This window comes from Stegostoma tigrinum, chromosome 8 (assembly GCF_030684315.1).
Source record: "Stegostoma tigrinum isolate sSteTig4 chromosome 8, sSteTig4.hap1, whole genome shotgun sequence".
Classification (NCBI taxonomy): domain Eukaryota; kingdom Metazoa; phylum Chordata; class Chondrichthyes; order Orectolobiformes; family Stegostomatidae; genus Stegostoma; species Stegostoma tigrinum.
In genome coordinates, this window is record NC_081361.1 from 102,650,320 (window position 1) to 102,677,941 (window position 27,622).

Consider the following 27,622-nt stretch of genomic DNA (forward strand, 5'->3'; position numbering starts at 1 on the left):
GTGACCCTCTCTCACAGTGACCCTCTCTCACAGTGACCCCCTCTCTCACACAGTGACGCTCTCTCTCGCAGTAACCCTCTCTCTCGCAGTCTCTCACAGTGACCCTCTCTCTCACCGAGACGCCTCTCACAGAGACCCTCTCTCTCACAGTGACCCTCTCTCTCACAGTGACCCTCTCTCCCACAGTGAACCTTCCTCTCACAGTGACCCTCTCTCTCACCGAGACCCCTCTCACACACAGTGACCCTCTCTCTCACAGTGACCCTCTCTCACACAGTGACCCTGTCTCTCACAGTGACCCCCTCTCTCACAGTGACCCTGTCTCTCACAGTGACCCTCTCTCTCACTGAGACCCCTCTCTCACAGTGACCTTCTCTCACAGTGACCCTCTCCCACAGTGACCCCCTCTCCAACAGTGACTGTCTCTCTCTCACAGTGACCCTCTCTCACAGTTACCCTCTCTCTCACCGAGACCCCTCTCTCACCGAGACCCCTCTCTCACACAGTGACCCTCTCTCACAGTGACCCCCTCTCTCACCGAGACCCCTCTCTCACACAGTGACCCTCTCTCTCACAGTGACCCTCTCTCTCACAGTGACCCTCTCTCACAGTGACCCCCTCTCTCACACAGTGACCCTCTCTCACAGTGACCCTCTCTCACAGTGACCCTCTCCCACAGTGACCCTCTCTCTCACAGTGACCCTCTCCCACAGTGACCCTCTCTCTCACAGTGACCCTCTCTCACACAGTGACCCCCTCTCACACAGTGACCCCCTCTCTCACAGTGACCGTCTCTCTCACAGTGACCCTCTCTCACAGTGGCCGTCTCTCTCACAGTGACCCTCTCTCACAGTGACCCTCTCTCACAGTGACCCCCTCTCCCACAGTGACCCTCTCTCACAGTGACCCTCACTCACAGTGACCCTCTCTCACACAGTGACCCTCTCTCACACAGTGACCCCCTCTCACACAGTGACCCTCTCTCACAGTGACCCTCTCTCACAGTGACCCTCTCTCACAGTTACCCTCTCTCACAGTGACCCTTTCTCTCACAGTGACCCTCTCTCACAGTGACCCCCTCTCACACAGTGACCCCCTCTCACACAGTGACCCCCTCTCTCACAGTGACCCCCTCTCCCACAGTGACACCCTCTCTCACAGTGACCCTCTCTCTCACAGTGACCCTCTCTCTCACAGTAACTCTCTCTCACAGTAATCCTCTCTCTCACAGTGACCCTCTCTCTCACAGTGACCCCCTCTCTCACCGAGACCCCTCTCACACACAGTGACCCTCTCTCACAGTGACCCCTCTCTCACCGAGACCCCTCTCTCACACAGTGACCCTCTCTCTCACAGTGACCCTCTCTCTCACAGTGACCCTCTCTCACAGTGACCCCCTCTCCCACAGTGACCCTCTCTCACAGTGACCCCCTCTCTCACAGTGACCCCCTCTCCCACAGTGACACCCTCTCCCACAGTGACCCTCTCTCACACAGTGACCCCCTCTCTCACAGTGACCCCCTCTCTCACAGTGACCCTCTCTCACAGTGACCCCCTCTCTCACAGAGACACCCTCTCTCACAGTGACCCCCTCTCCCACAGTGACACCCTCTCACACAGTGACCCTCTCTCTCGCAGTGACCCCCTCTATCACAGTGACCCTCTCTCTCACAGTGACCCTGTCTCACAGTGACCCTCTCTCACAGTGACTCTCTCTCACAGTGACACCCTCTCCCACAGTGACCCTCTCTCACAGTGACCCCCTCTCTCACAGTGACCCCCTCTCCCACAGTGACACCCTCTCCCACAGTGACCCTCTCTCACACAGTGACCCCCTCTCTCACAGTGACCCCCTCTCTCACACAGTGACCCTCTCTCTCACAGTGACCCTCTCGCACACAGTGACCCTCTCTCTCACAGTGACCCCCTCTCTCACAGTGACCCCCTCTCTCACACAGTGACCCTCTCTCACAGTGACCCCCTCTCACAGTGACCCCCTCTCCCACAGTGACCCTCTCTCTCACCGTGACCCTCTCTCTCACAGTGACCGTCTCTCTCACAGTGACCCTCTCTCACAGTGACCCTCTCTCTCACAGTGACCCTCTCTCACAGTGACCCCCTCTCCCACAGTGACCCTCTCTCACAGTGGCCCTCTCTCACAGTGACCCTCTCTCACAGTGACCCTCTCTCTCACAGTGACCCTCTCTCACACAGTGACCCCCTCTCACACAGTGACCCTCTCTCACAGTGACCCTCTCTCACAGTGACCCTCTCTCACAATTACCCTCTCTCACAGTGACCCTCTCTCACAGTGACCCTCTCTCACAGTGACCCTCTCTCACAGTGACCCTGTCTCACAGTTACCCTCTCTCACAGTGACCCTCTCTCACAGTTACCCTCTCTCACAGTGACCCTCTCTCACAGTGACCCTCTCTCACAGTTACCCTCTCTCACAGTTACCCTCTCTCACAGTGACCCTCTCTCACAGTTACCCTCTCTCACAGTGAACCCCTCTCTCTCACAGTGACCCTCTCTCACACAGTGACCCCCTCTCTCACAGTGTCCCCCTCTCTCTCACAGTGACCCTCTCTCACACAGTGACCCCCTCTCTCACAGTGACCCCCTCTCTCACAGTGACCCTCTCTCACAGTGACCCCCTCTCTCACAGTGACCCTCTCTCACAGTGACCCTCTCTCACAGTGACCCCCTCTCTCACACAGTGACGCTCTCTCTCACAGTAACCCTCTCTCTCGCAGTCTCTCACAGTGACCCTCTCTCTCACCGAGACGCCTCTCACAGAGACCCTCTCTCTCACAGTGACCCTCTCTCTCACAGTGACCCTCTCTCCCACAGTGAACCTTCCTCACACAGTGACCCTCTCTCTCACCGAGACCCCTCTCTCACACAGTGACCCTCTCTCTCACAGTGACCCTCTCTCACACAGTGACCCTGTCTCTCACAGTGACCCTGTCTCTCACAGTGACCCTGTCTCTCACAGTGACCCTCTCTCTCACTGAGACCCCTCTCTCACAGTGACCTTCTCTCACAGTGACCCTCTCCCACAGTGACCCCCTCTCCCACAGTGATTGTCTCTCTCTCACAGTGACCCTCTCTCTGACAGTGACCCTCTCTCACAGTTACCCTCTCTCTCACCGAGACCCCTCTCTCACCGAGACCCCTCTCTCTCACTGTGACCCTCTCTCACAGTGATCCTCTCTCTCACCGAGAAACCTCTCTCTCACAGTCACTCTCTCTCACAGTGACCCTCTCTCTCACAGTGACCCTCTCTCTCACAGTAACTCTCTCTCACAGTGACCCTCTCTCTCACAGTAACTCTCTCTCACAGTGACCCTCTCTCTCACAGTGACCCTCTCTCTCACAGTAACTCTCTCTCACAGTGACCCTCTCTCTCACAGTGACCCTCTCTCTCACACTGACCCTCTCTCACAGTGACACCCTCTCACAGTGACCCCCTCTCCCACAGTGACCCTCTCTCTCACCGTGACCGTCTCTCTCACAGTGACCGTCTCTCTCACAGTGACCCTCTCTCACAGTGACCCTCTGTCTCACAGTGACCCTCTCTCACAGTGACCCTCTCCCACAGTGACCCTCTCTCTCACAGTGACCCTCTCTCACACAGTGACCCCCTCTCACACAGTGACCCCCTCTCACACAGTGACTCCCTCTCTCACAGTGACCCCCTCTCTCACAATGACCCTCTCTCACAGTGACCCTCTCTCACAGTTACCCTCTCTCACAGTTACCCTCTCTCACAGTGACCCTCTCTCACAGTTACCCTCTCTCACAGTGAACCCCTCTCTCACAGTGACCCCCTCTCTCTCACAGTGACCCTCTCTCACACAGTGACCCCCTCTCTCACAGTGACCCCCTCTCTCTCACAGTGACCCTCTCTCACACAGTGACCCCCTCTCTCACAGTGACCCCCTCTCTCACAGTGACCCTCTCTCACAGTGACCCCCTCTCTCACAGTAACTCTCTCTCACAGTGACCCTCTCTCTCACAGTGACCCTCTCTCTCACACTGACCCTCTCTCACAGTGACACCCTCTCACAGTGACCCCCTCTCCCACAGTGACCCTCTCTCTCACCGTGACCGTCTCTCTCACAGTGACCGTCTCTCTCACAGTGACCCTCTCTCACAGTGACCCTCTGTCTCACAGTGACCCTCTCTCACAGTGACCCTCTCCCACAGTGACCCTCTCTCTCACAGTGACCCTCTCTCACACAGTGACCCCCTCTCACACAGTGACCCCCTCTCACACAGTGACTCCCTCTCTCACAGTGACCCCCTCTCTCACAATGACCCTCTCTCACAGTGACCCTCTCTCACAGTTACCCTCTCTCACAGTTACCCTCTCTCACAGTGACCCTCTCTCACAGTTACCCTCTCTCACAGTGAACCCCTCTCTCACAGTGACCCCCTCTCTCTCACAGTGACCCTCTCTCACACAGTGACCCCCTCTCTCACAGTGACCCCCTCTCTCTCACAGTGACCCTCTCTCACACAGTGACCCCCTCTCTCACAGTGACCCCCTCTCTCACAGTGACCCTCTCTCACAGTGACCCCCTCTCTCACAGTGACCCTCTCTCACAGTGACCCTCTCTCACAGTGACCCCCTCTCTCACACAGTGACGCTCTCTCTCACAGTAACCCTCTCTCTCGCAGTCTCTCACAGTGACCCTCTCTCTCACCGAGACGCCTCTCACAGAGACCCTCTCTCTCACAGTGACCCTCTCTCTCACAGTGACCCTCTCTCCCACAGTGAACCTTCCTCACACAGTGACCCTCTCTCTCACCGAGACCCCTCTCTCACACAGTGACCCTCTCTCTCACAGTGACCCTCTCTCACACAGTGACCCTGTCTCTCACAGTGACCCCCTCTCTCACAGTGACCCCCTCTCCCACAGTGACACCCTCTCCCACAGTGACCCTCTCTCACACAGTGACCCCCTCTCTCACAGTGACCCCCTCTCTCACACAGTGACCCTCTCTCTCACAGTGACCCTGTCTCTCACAGTGACCCTCTCTCTCACTGAGACCCCTCTCTCACAGTGACCTTCTCTCACAGTGACCCTCTCCCACAGTGACCCCCTCTCCCACAGTGACTGTCTCTCTCTCACAGTGACCCTCTCTCTGACAGTGACCCTCTCTCACAGTTACCGTCTCTCTCACCGAGACCCCTCTCTCACCGAGACCCCTCTCTCTCACTGTGACCCTCTCTCACAGTGATCCTCTCTCTCACCGAGAAACCTCTCTCTCACAGTAACTCTCTCTCACAGTGACCCTCTCTCTCACAGTGACCCTCTCTCTCACAGTAACTCTCTCTCACAGTGACCCTCTCTCTCACAGTGACCCTCTCTCTCACACTGACCCTCTCTCACAGTGACACCCTCTCACAGTGACCCCCTCTCCCACAGTGACCCTCTCTCTCACCGTGACCGTCTCTCTCACAGTGACCGTCTCTCTCACAGTGACCCTCTCTCACAGTGACCCTCTCTCTCACAGTGACCCTCTCTCACAGTGACCCTCTCCCACAGTGACCCTCTCTCTCACAGTGACCCCCTCTTTCACAGTGACCCTCTCTCACACAGTGACCCCCTCTCACACAGTGACCCCCTCTCACACAGTCACTCCCTCTCTCACAGTGACCCCCTCTCTCACAGTGACCCTCTCTCACAGTGACCCTCTCTCACAGTGACCCTCTCTCACACAGTGACCCCCTCTCTCACAGTGACCCTCTCTCACACAGTGACCCCCTCTCTCACAGTGACCCTCTCTCACAGTGACCCTCTCTCACACAGTGACCCCCTCTCTCACAGTGACCCTCTCTCTCACAGTGACCCTCTCTCCCACAGTGACCCTCTCTCACAGTGACCCCCTCTCTCTCACAGTGACCCCCTCTCTCACAGTGACCCTCTCTCTCACAGTGACCCCCTCTCTCACAGAGACCCTCTCTCTCACAGTGACCCTCTCTCTCACAGTGACCCCCTCTCTCACAGTGACCCTCTCTCTCACAGTGACCCCCTCTCTCACAGTGACCCTCTCTCACACAGTGACCCTCTCTCTCACAGTGACCCTCTCTCTCACAGTGACCCCCTCTCTCACAGTGACCCTCTCTCTCACAGTGACCCCCTCTCTCACAGTGACCCTCTCTCTCACAGTGACCCCCTCTCTCACAGTGACCCTCTCTCTCACAGTGACCCCCTCTCTCACAGTGACCCTCTCTCACACAGTGACCCCCTCTCTCACAGTGACCCTCTCCCACAGTGACCCTCTCTCACAGTGACCCTCTCTCACACAGTGACTCCCTCTCACACAGTGACCCCCTCTCTCACAGTGACCCTCTCCCACAGTGACCCTCTCTCACACAGTGACCCCCTCTCTCACAGTGACCCTCTCTCACAGTGACCCTCTCTCTCACAGTGACCCTCTCTCCCACAGTGACCCTCTCTCACAGTGACCCCCTCTCTCTCACAGTGACCCTCTCTCTCACAGTGACCCTCTCTCACACAGTGACCCCCTCTCTCACAGTGACCCTCTCTCACAGTGACCCTCTCTCTCACAGTGACCCTCTCTCACACAGTGACCCCCTCTCTCACAGTGACCCTCTCTCACACAGTGACCCTCTCTCACACAGTGACTCCCTCTCACACAGTGACCCCCTCTCTCACAGTGACCCTCTCTCTCACAGTGACCCCCTCTCTCACAGTGACCCTCTCTCTCACAGTGACCCTCTCTCACACAGTGACTCCCTCTCACACAGTGACCCCCTCTCTCACAGTGACCCTCAATCACAGTGACCCCCTCTCACACAGTGACCCCCTCTCACACAGTGACCCTCTCTCACAGTGACCCCCTCTCACACAGTGACCCTCTCTCACACAGTGACCCTCTCTCACAGTGACCCTCTCCCACAGTGACCCTCTCTCACACAGTGACTCCCTCTCACACAGTGACCCCCTCTCTCACAGTGACCCTCTCTCACAGTGACCCTCTCTCTCACAGTGACCCTCTCTCACAGTGACCCCCTCTCTCTCACAGTGACCCCCTCTCACACAGTGACCCCCTCTCACACAGTGACCCTCTCTCACAGTGACCCCCTCTCCCACAGTGACCCTCTCTCACACAGTGACCCCCTCTCTCACAGTGACCCCCTCTCCCACAGTGACCCTCTCTCACACAGTGACCCCCTCTCCCACAGTGACCCTCTCTCACACAGTGACCCCCTCTCTCACAGTGACCCTCTCTCCCACAGTCTCACCTGAGCAGCATCAGACATGCAGAGCAGCATGTGACCCTTTCGAAGCTGTGCATACTGAATATGTGATTGTTGCTGTTGGCGTTCTCTGGCCGGATGTTTGATCTAATCAACAGACAGAAACAAAACAAAACACTGAGGTGAGAAAGGAGCTTCAGAAAGAAAGACCACTCCAGGAACCGCTGCATTTTTGTTTAATTCTTTCATGGGATGTGTGTATCCCAGGCTAGGTCACCATTCCTTACCCCTCCCTATCTGTCCTCAAACTGTTTAACCCTCTGGGTCATTTCAGAGGCCAGATCAGAGTCAACCACATGGCTGTGTGTCTGGAGTCACATGTAGGCCAGACCAGGTAAGGGTGGCAGTTTCCTTCCCTGAGGACATGAGTGGCCCAGATGAGCTTTGTTACAATTGATAGTAACTTCACTGCCTCTGTGGCCAAGTTGTTTTATCAATGAACCAGATTTTGCACATTTAGTGACACACTACTGTTACTATCACAGTTGAGGTCGGGCTTGAACCTGGACGTTCTGGCCCAGATGGGTGGACACTACCAGCAGTTACAACAATGAAATGTGGACCATGCTGGCCATCAGCCCTATTTTTCCACGAACCACACCGAAAGAACAAAACCATCTATTTCATCACCAAATGTCCAATTCGTTTCTCTGTCAATCAGAACAAAAGTGAATTTAACCAGATTTCTTCAAAAAATGAAGAATTGTCGTTTTCCTCACTACCATCCGTTCTGAGGAAGGGTCACTAGACCCGGAATGTTAACTCTGATTTCTCCCTACAGATGCTGCCAGAGCTGCTGAACTTTTCTGGTAATTTCTGCTTTTTGTTTCTGATTTCCAGCATCCACAGTTCTTTCAGTTTCATAGTAACCCAAACCTGTTTGCCAAACATGTAGAGAAACAGGTTAATAACTCAGCTACTGCGTAGATTTAAAACATGTTTATTATTAACTGGACAAACACACTGTCATACGTAGTTCTGTAATGATCCCGTGTCTAGAAAAAATTCAGGGATAAAGATCACATTTTGATCAAAGGTCTAAACAAAAAGGGTGAAATAAACTGATTTTTCACAGTTGTCATCAGTTTCCTGCTGATGAGATCAAGTTGCTGTCAGTCACAAACTGCTGGATGATATTTGAAGGAGATCTTCAATGCAAATGGATGATAAGTAGAAGTCCTGATTTCTGAAATTTACTTTGGTTTTTCAAGCTACCTCACTGAGAGAGAACCAGCCTTTAAACAGTTTTTAATCAAGAAATGTTCTCTCTTACTGGCTGAGACAGAAGGATGCGCTCCATCTATTTTTCCTCCACTGCCACTTTTCAGGAGAGAATTTTCTCTTTTCAGATTGAAAGGCCATTCCTAACTGACGAAATTCAGTTTCACTGAGAAACAGAGTATGTTCATTCCAGAGGCTGTGATCACGTTACCCTGAATATGGGCCACCCTCTAAAGCCAGTGTTTGCTGAGCAACTAAATGCCATTGAGCACCTTCTTATCACTTGGAAAAATCACTTGGCTTTTTGTGAATAGCAGATGAATAAAGAACAAAGAAGCCTACAGCACAGGAACCGGTCCGGATGGGATCTATCCCAGGTTACTGAGGGAAGCGAGAGAGGAAATAGCCGGGGCCCTAACAGATATCTTTGCAGTGTCCTTAGACACGGGTGAGGCCCCAGAGGACTGGAGACTTGCTGATGTTGTCCCCTTGTTTAAAAAGGGCAGAAAGGATAATCCAGGTAATTATCGACCGGTGAGCCTGTCGTCAGTGGTAGGGAAGCTACTGGAGAAGATACTGAAGGATACAATCTATTCCCATTTGGAAGAAAAAGGGCTTATCAGTGATAGGCAACATGGTTTTGTACAGGGAAGGTCATGTCTTACCAACTTAATAGAATTCTTTGAGGACGTGACAGAGTTGATAGATGAGGGAAAGGCTGTAGATGTCATATACATGGACTTCAGTAAGGCGTTTGATAAGGTTCCCCATGGCAGGCTAATGGAGAAAGTGAAGTCACATGGGGTCCAGGGTGTGCTAGCTAGATGGATAAAAAATTGCTGGGCAACAGGAGACAGAGAGTAGTAGGGGAAGGGAGTTTCTCAAATTGGAGACCTGTAACCAGTGGTGTTCCACAGGGATCTGTGCTGGGACCACTGTTCTTTGTGATATATGTAAATGATTTGGAGGAAGGTGTAGGTGGTCTGATCAGCAAGTTTGCAGATGACACTAAGATTGGTGGAGTAGCTGATAGTGAAGGGGACTGTCAGAGATTACAGCAGAATATAGATAGACTGGAGAGTTGGGCAGATAAATGGCAGATGGAGTTCAATCCAGGCAAATGCGAGGTGATGCATTTTGGAAGATCTAATTCAAGGGCGAACTATACAGTAAAAGGAAAAGTCCGAGGGAAAATTGATGAACAGAGAGATCTGGGTATTCAGGTCCATTATTCCCTGAAGGTGACAACGCAGGTCAAAAGGGTGGTCAAGAAGGCATATGACATGCTTTCCTTCATTGGGCAGGGTATTGAGTACAAGAGTTGGCAGGTCATGTTACAGTTGTATAGGACTTTGGTTCGACCGCATTTAGAGTATTGTGTACAGTTCTGGTCGCCACATTACCAAAAGGATGTGGATGCTTTGGAGAGGGTGCAAAGGAGGTTCACCAGGATGTTGCCTAGTATGGAGGGTGCTAGCTATGAAGAGAGGTTGAGTAGATTAGAATTATTTTCATTAGAAAGACGGAGATTGAGGGGGGACCTCATTGAGGTCTACAAAATCATGAGGGGTGTAAACAGGGTGGATAGCAAAAAGCTTTTTCCCCAGATTGGGGACTCAATTACTAGGGGTCATGAGTTCAAGGTGAGAGGAGAAAAGTTTAAGGGAGATATGCGTGGAAAGTTCTTTACACAGAGGGTGGTGGGTGCCTGGAACGCGTTGCCAGCGGAGGTGGTAGAGGCGGGCACGATGGCATCATTTAAGATATATTTGGACAGGTACACGGATGGGCAGGGAGCAAATGGACACAGACCCTTAGAAAATTGATGACAGGTTAGACAGAGGATCTTGATCAACGCAGGCTTGGAGGGCCGAAGGGCCTGTTCCTGTGCTATAGGTTTCTTTGTTCTTTGAACAGCATTTTGGGACTAGTTCATTTGTGATTTTCAATGTTGGATTCTAAAAGTTGAATGATAAATCCTTCACTACAGAGGAATTGCCAGAAATCAAACATTTTCAATTCACATAATCCACAAATATACAAGTGTTCCCACAAAGGGCTCCTTGATGCCACACCCGGTCAAATGCAGCCTTGATATCAAGGGCTATCACTCCCACCTCACCTCTGGAATTCAGCTCTTTTGTCCATGTTTGAACCAAGGCTGTAATGAGATCAGGAGCTGAGTGGCCCTGGCAGAACCCCAAACTGGGCGTCACTGAGCAGGTTATTGCTGAGCAGGTGCTGCCTGATAGCTCTGTTACTGACACCTTCCATCACTTTACTGATGATCGAGAGGAGACTGATGTGAAAGTATATTGTGAATGGAGGAGATTTGGGAAACATGGCCATGTTCAGTATGCGCATAAAAACTTCAGGGATGAAAGACAGGCTTGAGATTTGGAATGATTGTCTTGTTAGATTTCTGTTTCTTGAAGGTAACAGACTAATTTGTAAAGTTAGATCACTTGGGATTCAGGGAAGCTTGCTAATTAGATACAAAATTGGTTTTGTGGTGAGAGACAGAGGATGGTGGTGGAGGGTTGCTTTTTGGACTGGATGCCTGTGACCAACGGTGTGCCACAAGGATTGGTACTGGGTCCACTGTTATTTGTCATTTATATAAACAATTTTGATGAGAATATAGGAGGCACGGTTAGTAAGTTTGTGGATGCCACCTAAATCAGTGTATGCTGGACGATGAAGAAGGTTATCTAAGATTACAAAGGGAGCTTGATCAATTGGGCCAATGGACTGAGGAGTGGCAAATGGAATTTAATTTAGATAAACGCAAGGTGTTGGATTTTCATCAAAAAAGGGCAGGACTTATACAATTAATGATAGGGCCCTGGGTAGTGTTCCCAGACAGGGAGACCTGGGGGTCAGGTACACAGTTCTTTGAAAGTTGCATCACAGGTAGACAGGGGGGTTACGAAGGAATTTGGCATGTTTGCCTTCATTGCTCAAACCCATGAGTACAGGAGCTGGGACGTCACGTTGAGGTTGTACAGGGTGCTGGTGAGGCCACTTTTGGAGCACTGTGAACAGCTCTGGTCTCCCTGTTATAGGAAGGATAGTATTAAATTGGAGGCAGTGCAGAAGAGGTTTACCAGAATGCTGCTGGGAATCAAGGGCTTGAGTTATGAGGAAAGGACTTTTTCCAATGGAGCATAAGAGGTTGAGGGGTGACCTTACAGAGGTTTATATAATCGTGAGAAGCATAGATAAGGTAAATAGTAAAAGTCTTTTCCCTCGGGTGGGAGAGCTCAAAGAGGAGAAGGATTTAAAAGGGACCTGGGAGCCAACTTTTTCACACCGAAAATGGTTCATATGTGGAATGAGCTGCCAGAAGAGGTGATAGGTCCAAGTACAGTTACAACATTTAAAAGACATTTGGACAGGTACACGAATAGGAAAGGTTTAGAGGGATATGGGCCAAATGCAGGCAAATGGGACTAGATTAGTTTAGGAAACTTGGTTGGCATGGATGAGTGGGGCCGAAAGGTCTGTTTCCATGCTATATGACTCAATGATACTCACAGTGCCATTCCAAACTGCTCCAACCATTTCTTCTTCAGCTCTTTTGTCTTACAGAAGAATTCAAACCCATTTTGGCCATGCAGATGTGTGAGGTAGAATCCATGTGACCACTGCATTAACAAGAACACAGGAACTAAATAAGTTGGAGGAGACAATTGAACAATAACGGCTATCTGAAAACCCAATGCAGGCCGGGTAGCTCAGGGCAGCATTCTCAATTCTAGAAAGGAGGGTTAGGCTTTGGGACAGAGGGGGTTACGGTTAGGGTTAGAGGGGGTTAGGGTGAGAGGGGGTTGGGGTTAGGGTGAGAGGGGTTAGGGTTAGGGTTAGAGGGGATTAGGGTGAGAGGGGTTAAGGTTAGGGTTAGAGGGGGTTAGGGTGAGAGGGGTTACGGTTAGGGTTCGAGGGGGTTAGGGTGAGAGAGGTTAGGTTTAGGTTTATAGAGGGTTACGGTGAAAGCGGTTAGGGTTCGAGGGGGTTAGGGTGAGAGGGGCTAGGGTTAGAGGGGGTTAGGGTGAGAGTGGTTAAGGTTAGGGTTAGAGGGGGTTAGGATGAGAGGAGTTAAGGTTAGAATTAGAGGGGGTTAGGGTGAGAGGGGTTAGGGTTAGAGGGGGTTAGGGTGAGGGGGGGTTAGGGTGAGAGGGGTTAAGGTTAGGGTGAAAGGGATTAAGGTTAGGGTTAGAGGGGTTAGGGTGAGAGGGGTTCGGGTTAGGGTTAGAGGAGGTTAGGGTGAGAGGGGTTAGGGTTAGAGGGGATTAGGGTTAGAGGGGGTTAGGGTGAGAGGGGTTCGGGTTAGGGTTAGAGGGGGTTAGGGTGAGAGGGGTTAGGGTTAGGGTTAGAGGGGGTTAGGGTGAGAGGGGTTAGGGTTAGTGTTAGAGGGAGTTAGGGTGAGAGGGGTTAGGGTTAGGGTTAGAGGTGGTTAGGATGAGAGTGGTTAGGGTTAGGGTTAAAGGGGGTTAGGATGACAGGGGTTAGGGTTAGGGTTAGAGGGGGTTAGGGTTAGAGGGGGTTAGGGTGTGAGGGGTTCGGATTAGGGTTAGAGGGGGTTAGGGTTAACGGGTTTAGGGTTAGAGGGGGTTAGGGTGAGAGGGGTTCGGGTTAGGGTTAGAGGGGGTTAGGGTGAGAGGGGTTAGGGTTAGCGTTAGAGGGGTTAGGGTGAGAGGGGTTAGGGTTAGGGTTAGAGGGTGTTAGGGTGAGAGGGGTTAGGGTTAGAGGGGGTTAGGGTGAGAGCAGTTATGGTTAGGGGGGTTAGAGTCAGAGGGGGTTAGGGTGAGAGGGGTTAAGGTTAGGGTTAGAGGGGGTTAGGGTAAGAGGGGTTAGGGTTAGGGTTAGAGGGGGTTAGGGTGAGAGGGGTTAGGGTTAGAGGGGGTTAGGGTGAGGGGGGTTAAGGTTAGGGTTAGAGGGGTTAGGGAGAGGGGGATTAAGGTTAGGGTTAGAGGGGGTTAGGGTGAGAGGGGTTATGGTTAGGGTTAGAGGGGGTTAGGGTGCTAGGGGTTAGGGTTAGAGGGGGTTAGGGTGAGAGGGGTTAAGGTTAGGGTTAGAGGGGGTTAGGGTGAGAGGGGTTATGGTTAGGGTTAGAGGGGGTTAGGGTGAGAGGCATTAGGTTTAGGGTTTGAGGGGTTTTGGGTGAGAGGGGTTAGGGTTAGGGTTAGAGGGGATTAGGGTGAGAGGGGTTAGGGTTAGGGTGAGAGGGGTTAGCGTTAGGGTTGGGGGGGTTAGGGTGAGAACGGTTAGGGTTAGAGGGGGTTAGGGTGAGAGGGGTTAGGGTTAGGGTTAGATGGGGTTAGGATGAGAGGGGTTAGGGTTAGAGGGGGTTAGGATGAGAGGGGTTAGGGTTAGGGTGAGAGGGGTTAGCGTTAGGGTTGGGGGGGTTAGGGTGAGAACGGTTAGGGTTAGAGGGGGTTAGGGTTAGGGTTAGATGGGGTTAGGATGAGAGGGGTTAGGGTTAGAGGGGGTTAGGATGAGAGGGGTTAGGGTTAGGGTTAGAGGAAGGTTAATATTGTAGTGTGGACCGTTTAGGTTGGGGTGGGGGGGATCAGGGTTAGGGGGGTTAGGGTGGGAGTGGGTTGGCGTTAGGGTTAGGGTTAGAGGGGGTTAGGGTTAGAGGGGTTTAGCATTGTGGTAAGTGGGTGGTTAAGGTTGGTCAGAGGGGGTTAATGTTCGGTTTGGAGGGGTTTAGGTTTACAGTTAGCAGGGACAAAAGCAAAGTTGCTGGAACAACTCAGCAGGTCTGGCAGCATGTGAAGGAGAAAGCAGAGTTAACATTTCAGTTCCGGTGATCTTTCCTCGGAAGTTTAGAAGGGGTTAAGGTTATGGTGAGACATGGTAAAGGTTGGTGTGAGAGGGGGCTAGGGTTGCAGTTAGAGGGTTTAGGGTTAGGGTCATAGGGGAAGGTCTGGAGAAGGTTCATTTGACTGATCTTGGGGATGGAGGGCCTGCCTAAAGAAGAGGGGATGAGTAGGTTGAGCCTGTGCTGATTGGTGTTAAGAGGAATGAAAGCGAACCTGATTAAAACATACAAATTTCTTTTGCGGTTTGACAGGGGAGATGTGGAAAGATTGTTTCCCCTTGTGGGAGAGTCTAAGACCAGAGGGCATTATTTCAGAATGAGGGGGTGCCCAGTCAGGACTGAGATGTTCTCTCAGAGCGTAAGGAATCTGGGAATTCTTTACTGTGGAGGGCTGTAGAGACTGGGTCAATAAGTATATTCAAGGCTGAGACAGACTGAGATGAGGAAGTAAGGAAATCAAGGGTTATCAAGGGAAAAGGCAGGCAAGTGTAGATGAGGACTATCAGATCAATGATGATCTCACTGAATGGTTGAACAGGCTCAATATAGTGTGGGGCTAGAGGAACTCAGCAGGCCAGGCAGCATCAGAGGAGCAGCAAAGTCCACTTTTTGGGCCTCGACCCTTCACTAATCCTGATGAAGGGTGTGCATCTGAAACATCGGCTCTCCTACCCACTGATGCTGCCTGGCCTGTTCCTCCAGCTCCACACTGTATTGACTGCCTCTAACATCTGCAGTTCTTGCTATCTTGATGGGTTGAATGGCCTACTCTTGCTGTTACATTATCATTGAGGGTGCTCAGGTGTGGAGTGCAAGAGTTACACTTCGATGTGAGGGTTTCAGTAGGTGAATAGTTCACTGCAGCAGCTGACTCAGTGGATGACATGACCACAGGGTGTTGTCTTACAGTGAGGATACTGGGTCGAAGTTGATGTCGGCAGTAATGTGTTTGTGAGAGTGAGCAGAATGGGGCATAGAGACAGGGGCACGCAGGGACACATTGTCACATGGCCCTCACTCACCTTTTTATTCTCCTTGTCTGTTGTTGGGTTGTTTGTTATCTTGTAAATGCTCAAATCAATTACTTCCTTCATTTCATAGTTATCTCCACGTCTCTTACACACAATGACAGCCTTGTCGAACAGGAAGATGTGTCTATTTGAAGAGAGCAACATTTGGATTAAAGATATTTATAGCGATGTGCTTCCTGAGGAGCCGGCAGCTTCGCTTTGTTGGTGCTTGTTTCTGGGATGTGGGTATCATTGCTGGGATTGCATTTAGAGCAGATTTATCCCTAATTGCCCATAGCGCAGTTCAGAGTTGAAGGCATTGCTGAGGATCTGGAGTCACATGTAGGCCACATCAGGGAAAGAGGTCACATTCCTCTCCTGAGGGGAATGAGTGAACCAGATAGGTTTGTAAACAGTCAACAAGGGATATATGGTAACCTGGAATCAAATTTCACCATCTGTCCTCGTGAAATTTGAACCACGTCTGTAGGTCATCAGCCCAGGGTGTTGGGTCACCGGCCCAGTGACATTACCATAGTGCTACGTCCTCCCGATAACACAGCTGATAAAGGAAAGCAGGACAAACAGTTTCACAGAGCCCCATCAGGAGGATCTCGGTTCAGGCCCCACACCTCAGGAAGGGGAGACTATCCTTGGAGGGGGTAGAGCAGATTCACCCAAATGATCCCGAGGAGGAAAGGGTGAAGTGATGAGGCCGGGTTATATCCATCAGATTGTAATCCCCCAAATATCGAAGATTAAAGGGTGATCCCATAGCGATCACTCAGATGATGGAAGGTGTTGATTGGGTCAATGAAGCGAATCTATTTCCTCTGGGGAGCGGGGGGAGAGCAGAACAAGCCGGGCCATTCAAGGGGAGAGCAGGAAACACTCCCCCACTCGGGCAGGCGGGGAAGACGGTGGTGTATCTAGAACTGTTCTCCTCAGGAAAGGTGCAGATTCTGGGGTTAATTGGAGTGTTCAGAAGCTGTGATGGGTGTGTTTATGGGGCAAGGGGACATCAAGCAAAAGACAGTTAAATGGAGTCAAGATACTGAATAAAAACAAAGTTGGTGGAAAAGCTCAGCAGGTCTGGCAGCATCTGTGAAGGAGAAAACGTGAGTTAACGTTTCGGGTCCAGTGGCCCTTCCTCAGAACTGAGGAACTTTGCTTTTGTTTCTGATTTAGGCATCCGTAGTTCTTTTGTTTTTTTAGCAAGATGCTGAATAACCAGGATTTAATAAAAAGGCAGAATTTCTACAAACGCGTGCGCATGCACGCGCACACACACGCACACAGAGTCAGGAACAAAAGAATGACTAGAATAACAAAGTACAAAGTGTGGAGCTGGATGAACACAGCAGGCCAAGCAGCATCTCAGGAGCACAGAAGCTGACGTTTCAGGCCTAGACCCTTCATCAGAAAAGGGGGATGGGGAGAGGATTCTGAAATACATAGGGAGACGGGGGGAGGCGGACCAAAGATGGATAGAGGAGAAGATAGATGGAGAGTATGGGTGAGGACAGACCACTGCAACTGACCTATCCCCTCTCTACGTTCCCACCCATCCTCTCCTCTCCATCTATCTTCTCCTCTATCCATCTTCGGTCTGCCTCCCCCCTTCTCCCTATGTATTTCAGAATCCTCTCCTCATCCCCCTTTTCTGATGAAGGGTCTAGGTCCGAAACGTCAGCTTTTGTGCTCCTGAGATGCTGCTTGGCCTGCTGTGTTCATCCAGCTTCACACTTTGTTACCTGGGATTTTCCAGCATCTGCAGTTCCCATTATCTGTAATGACTAGAGTAAGATTAGGACCAGTCAAGGACGGTAGTGGGAAGTTGTGTGTGGAGCCCAAAGAGATAGGAGAGGCGATAAATGAATATTTTGCCTCAGTGTTCACACAGGAAAAAGACAATGTTGTTGAGGAGAATACTGAGATTCAGGCTCTTAGACTAGGCCGGATTGAGGTTCATAAGGAGGAGGTGTTAGCAATTCTGGAAAGTGTGAAAGTAGATAAGTCCCCTGGGCCGGATGGGATTCATCCTAGGATTCTCTGGGAAGCTAAGGAGGAGATTGCGCAGACTTTGGCTTGGATCTTTATGTCATCATTGTCTACTGGAATAGTGCCAGAAAACTGGAGGATAGCAAATGTTGTCCCCTTATTCAAGAAGGGGAGTAGAGACAACCCTGGTAATTATAGACCAGTGAGCCTTACCTCAGTTGTGGGTAAAGTGTTGGAAAAGGTTATAAGAGATAGGATTTATAATCATCTAGAAAGGATTAATTTGATTAGGGATAGTCAGCACGGTTTTGTGAAGGGAAGGTCGTGCCTCACAAACCTTACTGAGTTCTTTGAGAAGGTGGCCAAACAGGTGGATGAGGGTAAAGTGGTTGATGTGGTGTATATGGATTTCAGTAAAGCGTTCGATAAGGTTCCCCACAGTAGGCTATTGTACAAAATACAGAGACATGGGATTGAGGATGATTTAGAGGTTTGGATCGGAAATTGGCTAGCTGTAAGAAGACAGAGGGTGATGGTAGATTGGGAATGTTTATCCTGGAGACCAGTTACTAGTGGTGTACCACAAAGATCTGTTTTGGGTCCACTGCTGAATGTCATTTTTATAAATGACCTGGATGGGGGTGTAGAAGGATGGGTTAGTAAATTTGTGGATGTCACTAAAGTCAGTGGAGTTGTGGATAGTGCGGAAGGATGTTGCAGGTTACAGAGGGACATAGATAAGCTGCTGAGATGGGCTGAGAGGTGGCAAATGGAGTTTGATGTGGAAAAGTGTGAGTTGATTCACTTTGGAAGGAGTAACAGGAATACAGAGTTCTGGGCTAATGTTAAGATTCTTGGTAGTATGGATGAGCAGAGAGATCTCGGTGTCCATGTACATAGATCCCTGAAAGTTGCCACCCAGGTTGATAGGGTTGTTGAGAAGGCATACAGTGTTTTAGCTTTTATTAATAGAGGGATTGAGTTCCGGAACCAAGAGGTTATGGTGAAGCTGTACAAAACTCTGGTGCAGCCGCACTTGGAGTATTGTGTACAGTTCTGGTCACCGCATTATAGGAAGGATGTGGAAGCTTTGGAAAGGGTGCAGAGGAGATTTATCAGGATGTTGCCTGGTATGGAGGGAAGGTCTTATGAGGAAAGGCTGAGGGACTTGAGGCTATTTTCTTTAGAGAGAAGAGGGTTAAGAGGTGACCTAATAGGGACATACAAGATGATCAGAGGATTAGTTAGCGTGGACAGCGAGAGCCTTTTTCCTCAGATGGAGATGGCTAGCACGAGGGGACATAGCTTTAAATTGAGGGGTGATAGATATAGGACAGATGTCAGAGGTGGGTCCTTTACTCAGAGAGTAGTAAGGGCATGGAACGCTTTGCCTGCAATGGTAGTAGACTCGCCCACTTTAAGGGCATTTAAATGGTCATTGGATAAACATATGGATGATAATGGAATAGTGTAGGTTAGATGGGCTTCAGTTTGGTTTCACAGGTCGGTGCAACATTGAGAGCCGAAGGGCTGGTTCTGTGCTGAAATGTTTTCTGTTCGCTGTCTCTCTCTCTCTCTCACACACACACACACAGACACACACAAACACACACACACACACACACACACACAAACACAGTCTCTCTTTCAGACACACACAGACACACATTCACGCACACACACACACAGACACACAGACACAAACACAGTCTCTCTTTCAGACACACACAGACACACACTCGCGCACACACACACACACACACACACACATACACACAGACTCTCACATACAGACAGGTTCACAGTCAATCTGAAACCATGCGGAGAATCTCTCTTGTTGAAAAGCTGTGTAGTGATCAGTATTTCTCAATGCTGCTCCTTTTGCTGTTGCTGTTTGATCCTGCACTGTACCCCGCTGGTTGTAAATATGAAACACAGAGTTACTGAGGATCCACTAACTCACCGATCCTGTCGAGTCCGTTTGTCCAGGGTCATTAGCCGCATCTCCCCATCTACTTTGGGCCGTCCGAACTTTGTGAGAGGTTGGTTCTGAAACACAGAGATTGTCAGTTCCCAAGAGCACAGTTCAGCTCAAGCGTTATATCCTGCCCTGGCAAAATGTTCTGTTTGCGCAGTTCGATTTGAAAACTTACCAGGTTATCAATACTGTGCTGGAACTGATTAATTTCTCGTAGGCACTCATTATCCCGTTTCACTTCATTGACATATTGAGCTAAGTCCTACAGAGAAAAATCAATTAAACCACTCAATTAGCTGAGGAATATTCAAGAGAGAGAATGCTGGGACTTTATGACCAGTCCAGGAATGTGAAAGTGTTCCAAGAGGGTGTAAGATGCATTGGGATTGAGACTGTGTATGGCTGGTCTGTACTGTGTCTCCAGGGTAGTGTTACCAATTTGTAAACTGCATCTGGGAGGGTGTGACCAGTGTGTAATGTGTATCTGGGATTGTAAAGTTATCTGGGATTGTGTGATGGGTCTGAGAGTGTTACAGGTTTGTAACATGTGTCTCTGGGTGTGGGACCAGTCTGTAACTGGAGTCAAATCAACTCATTGTGTAAAATAAATCTGCTTCATCAGCCTTGATTAAATCCCCCTGAACTTTCTCTGCTCTTAGGAGAATAATTTCAGCTTGTCCCCAGAAGTCGCTCAAGCCTGCTCCTCATTGAGTAAGGTAACAGCTCTGAAAGGGTTATTGCTGAAGATCATATTAAATTCCATCCCAGCTTTGGGTGGGAAATCAAAGGTCACTGAAGATCTCGATGGATATGTTCCAATAGTCTTACTAATGCTGTCAAACCAGCCAATTAAACTTATTCCTATTGTCATTGGTGATGATAGGTGTGTGACTTATTTATATATAAAATATTTTAAAGCTTGGATTGAAAAATCGTGGCATATGGGTACCAGTTACTCCTGTGAAGGGTTTTCAAATGAAAATCTAGGTCAGACCATCCTTTCAGAACAGTGACCCAAGCAAGTTTGTGTCAGATCAGAAAGCCCTGGGTGTTACTGGAAGAAGATGTTATACGAAGGTGTTTCATGACAGGTGCAGTTAATATTAAAATCCATCAGTTTGTTTCCAGTTTAGAAAACTCAAGGATTGATTTTTAATTTGAAAAATCAGAGAATACAATTTTTAGGGAAGTTTGGAGGAGAAATGATGATGGCTGGTTAGTCCACTTTCTGGCAAGGAGTTTTCTTTTCTCTCCAGAGCAGCGAAGGGAGTAAGTTACTCCAGTAGAAATGTTCAATTTGTCTAACTTTCAGACAGGAAAGTTTGGGTAGAAATCTGTAGATTATTAGAAGCTTAGAATCTATAAGCTCGGTTTTTTGAACATTTGTGTAAAAAATACTCCACACTTCACAGGATAGAGACTGGTCAGAATCAGTTAAATTGACCTTAAAAGATTTAATATAAAGGTGTAATTTCTTCATATTTGAATCACTTAAAAGCAATGGCTTTGGGGAACAGAGAAAATCTTTGTTTTGCTGGCTATTTTAAGATTTTTCCAACTTTGCAAATCTTCACAAGAACCTGAAAGAATTTTCCAAATGTATTTTATATCTAGATCACTTGGTTCATGTTTGTTTTTGTTTGCTTTTATCTATTGTTTAATAAACTTCTGTTCTGCTGTTAAAGAAACTCTGCATGTGACTATGAGACAACAAGGTGTAGAGCTGAATGAACACAGCAGGCCAAGCAGCATCTTAGGAGCAGAAAAGCTGATGTTTTGGACCTAGAAAAGGGTCCAGGCCGGAAACGTCAGTTTTCCTGCTCCTCTGATGCTGCTTGGCCTGCTGTGTTCATCCAGCTCTAAACCTTGTTATCTCAGATCCTCCAGCATCTGCAGTTCCTGTTATCTCTGCAAGTGACTATATTTCAGTGAATGACCATTACATTAACTACAACAAAAATATATGACCTATCAAGCCAGATTTCATTCTGTGATTTGCATTCTCCAGGAGTGCTATCAGCTGGAATCAAAGTACTGTTCTGCAATAAACTACAGCTGTTGTTCAGGTAAATGTCTCCTCTTGTTAAGATTCATCAGTGTTACCTGTTAACTGAACATGCCCTCAAACCCAATACAGAAAGGAGAATTGATGGCAGCACTTTAGCCTAACCACAGAAGGTAATGGTTGTTTCTGCATCATATGATATAGTCCTATTTAAATAAATCTCATCTGCACTGTCCCCAAGGACCCAACCTTCTTTGTGATGTATAAGGGCCAGCACTGGAAACAGCATTAGTGCTGAGAATTCACTGGTATTTTATACAGTTTTAATCTTGGAAACTTAGTCTGAACCCAGTGCATGTCGCTCAGCACCTGTGCCTACCTTCATCGCATCCAGCGCCAGCCGTAAATTTGCCTTCTCCTGACCATCAGGTGTTTGTTTCATGAGCTCCTGTGGAACCACAGAACATTCTGGGTAAGATAACCACTCGATAACATCTGACTATGGCAGGATAAGTAATTACACTCCCTCACCTGGAAACTGTGAACATATAAACTTATCGATGAGGAGCTGAAGTAGGCTATTCAGCCCCTCTACCTATACATACCAGGCCAGAACAGTAATGCCCACATCCCATGGGTGAATAAAAACAAAACCAACAGTAACAGCTGTGCGAGCAACTTTCACCCCCTGTAATACCCACCTCTCTCATTCCAGGAGGAAATAAACCTCCCAATGGAGCAGAAAGAGACAAGATGGGTAATGGCCAGCTGGGTGGTCAGTACTGAAGGGCAGGAGCATCCTGGAAGTGGATCAAAGATGTGCCAGGAGGGTTCACACAGGCTGATACATGTCGAATCCACATGTCCCTGGATGCGGGATGAGTACAGTGCCATCCCGTCTCTTCACAGTCCCATTTACTCAGGCCCTGGCCAGATTATAGCTCAGTCACCATTAGACCAGCTTCCAGAGGAAGAGTCATTCGACCTGAAAGATTAACTCTGTTTTCTGCCCAAAGGTGCTGGGAGACCTGCTGAGTTTCTCCAGCAATCTGTGTTTTTTTGTTTCAGACCTGAGGACTGGAGAGGGGCAAATGTAATTCCTCTCTTCAAGAAAGGAAATCGGGAAATCCCCGGCAATTACAGGCCAGTAAGTCTCACGTCTGTTGTCTGCAAGGTGTCAGAAAGGATTCTGAGGGATAGGATTTATGACCATCTGGAAGAGCATGGCTTGATCAAATGCAGTCAACATGGCTTTGTGAGGGGCAGGTCATGCCTCACAAACCTTATCAAGTTCTTTGAGAATGTGATGAGAAAAGTTGATGAGGGTCGAGCTGTGGATGTGGTGTATATGGACTTCAGTAAGGCATTTGATAAGGTTCCCCATGGTAGGCTCATTCAGAAGGTCAGGAGGAATGGGATACAGGGGAACTTAGCTGTCTGGATACAGAATTGGCTGGCCAACAGAAGACAGCGAGTGGTAGTAGAAGGAAAATATTCTGCCTGGAAGTCAGTGGTGAGTGGGGTTCCACAGGGCTCTGTCCTTGGGCCTCTATTGTTTGTAATTGTTTATTAATGACTTGGATAAAGGGATTGAAGGATGGGTCAGCAAGTTTGCAGATGACACAAAGGTTGGAGATGTCATTGACAGTATAGAGGGCTGTTGTAGGCTGCAGCGGGACATTGACAGGATGCAGAGATGGGCTGAGAGGTGGCAGATGGAGTTCAACCTGGATAAATGCGAGGTGATGCATTTTGGAAGGTCGAATTTGAAAGCTGAGTACAGGATTAAGGATAGGATTCTTGGCAGCGTGGAGGAACAGAGGGATCTTGGTGTGCAGATACATAGATCCCTTAAAATGGCCACCCAAGTGGACAGGGTTGTTAAGAAAGCATATGGTGTTTTGGCTTTCATTAACAGGGGGATTGAGTTTAAGAGACCGCACTTGGAATACTGCGTCCAGTTCTGGTCGCCCTACTATAGGAAAGATGTGGATGCCTTGGAGAGGGTTCAGAGGAAGTTTACCAGGATGCTGCCTGGACTGGAGGGCTTATCTTATGAAGAGAGGTTGACTGAGCTCGGACTTTTTTCATTGGAGAAAAGGAGGAGGAGAGGGGACCTAATTGAAGTATACAAGATAATGAGAGGCATAGATAGAGTTGATAGCCAGAGACTATTTCCCAGGGCAGAAATGGCTAACACGAGGGGTCATAGTTTTAAGCTGGTTGGAGGAAAGTATAGAGGGGATGTCAGAGGCGGGTTCTTTACACAGAGAGTTGTGAGAGCATGGAATGCGTTGCCAGCAGCAGTTGTGGAAGCAAGGTCATTGGGGTCATTTAAGAGACTGCTGGACATGCATATGGTCACAGAAATTTGAGGGTGCCTACATGAGGATCAATGGTCGGCACAACATCGTGGGCCGAAGGGCCTGTTTTGTGCTGTACTGTTCTATGTTCTATCTCTAGCATCTGCGGTTCTTTGTTTTATATTATTGTTGCTTCATTTGGGTTTATATGTGTGGGCAGATACTGAGCCCCTAGTTGTGTGCTATTGCTATTCTTGTGACCCCTAGCCCCACCTGCTCAGGCATTCTTAGGTTTACGCACTCTGATCCATCCTGCCATGCTCTGATCAGCATTCCCTTTACTCCTGTCTAGCTCCCCTGCCTTGTCTACTCCTTATCTCATCATGCTGACCTGTGATCGTCAGCCTGCCCAGGTGATAGCTTTTGTAAAGGCTGACAGCTCCCTCACTACACACGGATTTACTCAAGGACACTGAGTGACAGCTGTCTCTATCAGGGATGTGGATGACCCTGTACCGGAGAGAAGAGTCTTGGATGTCATCCCGTGCTGCCTGAGGTCCATGGCTTGGGGAGATTTCACTAGATTTCTTTTATACTTCCAATTGAATCTAGAATACCCACAATATGGAAGAAGGCCATTCAGCCCAATGAGTCCACACCAACCCTCCAAATAGCATCCCACCCAGACCTAACCCCATCCCCTATCCCTGTACCCCTGCATTTCCCATCGCTATTCCACCCATACCTAATCTTGTTCCCTATCCCTGTAACCCTGCATTTCCCATCGCTATCCCCCCAGACCTAACCCCGTCCCCTATTCCTGTAATTCTGCATTTCCCATCGCTATTCCACCCAGACCTAACCCCGTCCCCTATCCCTGTAACCCTGCATTTCCCATAGCTATTCCACCTAGACCTAACCCCGTCCTCTATTCCTGTAACCCTGCATTTCCCATCGCTATTCCACCCAGACCTAACGCCGTCCCCTATCCCTGTAAACCTGCATTTCCCATCGCTATTCCACCCAGACCTAACGCCGTCCCCTATCCCTGTAACCCTGCATTTCCCATCGCTATTCCACCCAGATCTAACCCCATCCCCTATCCCTGTAACCCTGCATTTCCCATCGCTATTCCACCCAGACCTAACCCCGTCCCTTATCCCTGTAAAGTGTCAAGCTGGATGAACACAGCAGGCCAAGCAGCATCTCAGGAGCACAAAAGCTGACGTTTCGGGCCTAGACCCTTCATCAGAGAGGGGGATGGGGTGAGGGTTCTGGAATAAATAGGGAGAGAGGGGGAGGCGGACCGAAGATGGAGAGAAAAGAAGATAGGTGGAGAGGAGAGTGTAGGTGGGGAGGTAGGGAGAGGATAGGTCAGTCCAGGGAAGACGGACAGGTCAAGGAGGTGGGATGAGATTAGTAGGTAGGAAGTGGAGGTGCAACTTGGGGTGGGAGGAAGGGATGGGTGAGAGGAAGAACAGGTTAGGGAGGCTGAGACAGGCTGGGCTGGTTTTGGGATGCAGTGGGGGGAGGGGAGATTTTGAAGCTGGTGAAGTCCACATTGATACCATTGGGCTGCAGGGTTCCCAGGCGGAATATGAGTTGCTGTTCCTGCAACCTTTGGGTGGCATCATTGTGGCACTGCAGGAGGCTGATGATGGACATGTCATTTAAAGAATGGGAGGGGGAGTTAAAATGGTTCGCGACTGGGAGGTGCAGTTGTTTATTGCGAACCAAGCGGAGGTGTTCTGCAAAGCGGTCCCCAAGCCTCCGCCTGGTTTCCCCAATGTAGAGGAAGCCACACCGGGTACAATGGATACAGTATACTACATTGGCAGATGTGCAGGTGAACATCTGCTTAATGTGGAAAGTCATCTTGGGGCCTGGGATAGGGGTGAGGGAGGAGGTGTGGGGGCAAGTGTAGCACTTACTGCGATTGCAGGGGAAGGTGCCGGGTGTGGTGGGGTTGGAGGGCAGTGTGGAGCGAACAAGGGAGTCACGGAGAGAGTGGTCTCTCCGGAAAGCAGACAAGGGTGGGGATGGAAAAATGTCTTGGGTGGTGGGGTCGGATTGTAGATGGCGGAAGTGTCGGAGGATGATGCGTTGCATCCGGAGGTTGGTAGGGTGGTGTGTGAGAACGAGGGGGATCCTCTTTGGGCGGTTGTGGCGGGGGCGGGGTGTGAGGGATGTGTTGCGGGAAATACGGGAGACGCGGTCAAGGGCGTTCTCGACCACTGTGGGGGGAAAGTTGCGGTCCTCGAAGAACTTGGACATCTGGGATGTGCGGGAGTGGAATGCATCATCCTGGGAGCAGATGCGGTGGAGGCGGAGGAATTGGGAATAGGGGATGGAATTTTTGCGGGAGGGTGGGTGGGAGGAGGTTCTTCAGCATCTGCAGTTCCCATTATCTTTTTTCTCTGTAACCCTGCATTTCCCATCGCTATTCCACCCAGACCTAACCCCATCCCGTATCCCTGTAACCCTGCATTTCCCATCGCTATTCCACCCAGACCTAACCCCGTCCCCTATCCCTGTAACCCTGCATTTCCCATCGCTATTCCACCCAGACCTAACCCCGTCCCTTATCTCTGTAACCCTGCATTTCCCATCGCTACTCCACCCAGACCTAACCCCGTCCCGTATCCCTGTAACCCTGCATTTCCCATCGCTATTCCACCCAGACCTAAACCCGTGCCCTATCCCTGTAACCCTGCATTTCCCATCGCTATTCCACCCAGACCTAACCCCGTCCCGTATCCCTGTAACCCTGCATTTCCCATCGCTATTCCACCCAGACCTAAACCCATGCCCTATCCCTGTAACCCTGCATTTCCCATCGCTATTCCACCCAGACCTAACCCCGTCCCATATCCCTGTAACCCTGCATTTCCCATCGCTATTCCACCCAGACCTAAACCCGTGCCCTGTCCCTGTAACCCCGCATTTCCCATCGCTATTCCACCCAGACCTAAACCCGTGCCCTGTCCCTGTAACCCCGCATTTCCCATCGCTATTCCACCCAGACCTAACCCCGTGCCCTGTCCCTGTAACCCCGTGTTTCCCATCGCTATCCCCCCCAGAACTAACCCCGCGCCCTGTCCCTGTAACCCCGTGTTTCCCATCGCTATCCCCCCCCAGACCTGACCCCGTGCCCTGTCCCTGTAACCCCGTGTTTCCCATCGCTATTCCCCCAGACCTAACCCCGTGCCCTGTCCCTGTAACCCCGTGTTTCCCATCGCTATCCCCCCTTGCCTGCACATCTTTCGTCTGAAATTACTTTTGATTTGCACAAGGAGTGATTGAACGGCTATTGACAGAGTGATTGTATTGGGGCTGACTGCAAAGAATCAATGGGTTGAACAGCCTCCTTATGTATATAGCTGTGTGGGACAACCCACAAACCTGTCATTCAGATTCCGTGGACAGGAATCTTTAAATCAATTCCCAAAAAGAAACACTTTCTTTAGCCTATCTTGACCTCAGGACACTGCGTCATGTTTTACAGCCTGAGAGGTACTTCTCATAAACATTGGCAAAAGGAAACATGAACTTTATGTTTTTTACCTGGCACTTCACCAGGATAAGGAGCAAGAAATCAGTCCTGGTAAAGGAGTGCAGAAGAAGAGTCATCCTGTACTTGAAACAGTTTATTGTTTCTCTCGCTGCGGATGCTGCCCAACCTGCTGAGCACTTCTAGCAATTTCCGTGTTTGTTGCAGATTTCCACCAAATGCAGCTTTCTGGTTTTATTTGAGACCCTTTCCTGCTCCTGCTCCTTTCGCTTATTTCAAACCCTGCGTATTCACATACATAACCGCTAGAACATACAAATGCACCACGCCGTGAGCATGCGTGAAGGGCTTAAATTAGTTTCTGGTGTATCTTCGTGCAGTCCGGGTTATTCAGTAAATGCTATCCCTTAGGAGAACCAGTTCTAATGTTGGAAATAGACATACTTTTCTGAAATAAACTGACTATAAT

General features: G+C 49.7%; 1 protein-coding gene across 1 annotated transcript in view; it reads right to left on the reverse strand.

The window, feature by feature from the left end:
- Nucleotides 1–27,622, reverse strand: part of LOC125456016 (guanine nucleotide exchange factor VAV3) — a 196,626-nt gene that overhangs the window by 68,797 nt on the left and 100,207 nt on the right. Inside the window, exons 11-16 of the mRNA XM_059648207.1 lie at nt 21,719–21,787; nt 19,510–19,596; nt 19,320–19,405; nt 15,368–15,500; nt 12,056–12,165; nt 7,283–7,384 (exon numbers count right to left, since the gene is read on the reverse strand). Coding sequence (XP_059504190.1) covers nt 7,283–7,384; nt 12,056–12,165; nt 15,368–15,500; nt 19,320–19,405; nt 19,510–19,596; nt 21,719–21,787 — 587 coding nt within the window. The remainder of the gene's footprint in view (nt 1–7,282; nt 7,385–12,055; nt 12,166–15,367; nt 15,501–19,319; nt 19,406–19,509; nt 19,597–21,718; nt 21,788–27,622) is intronic.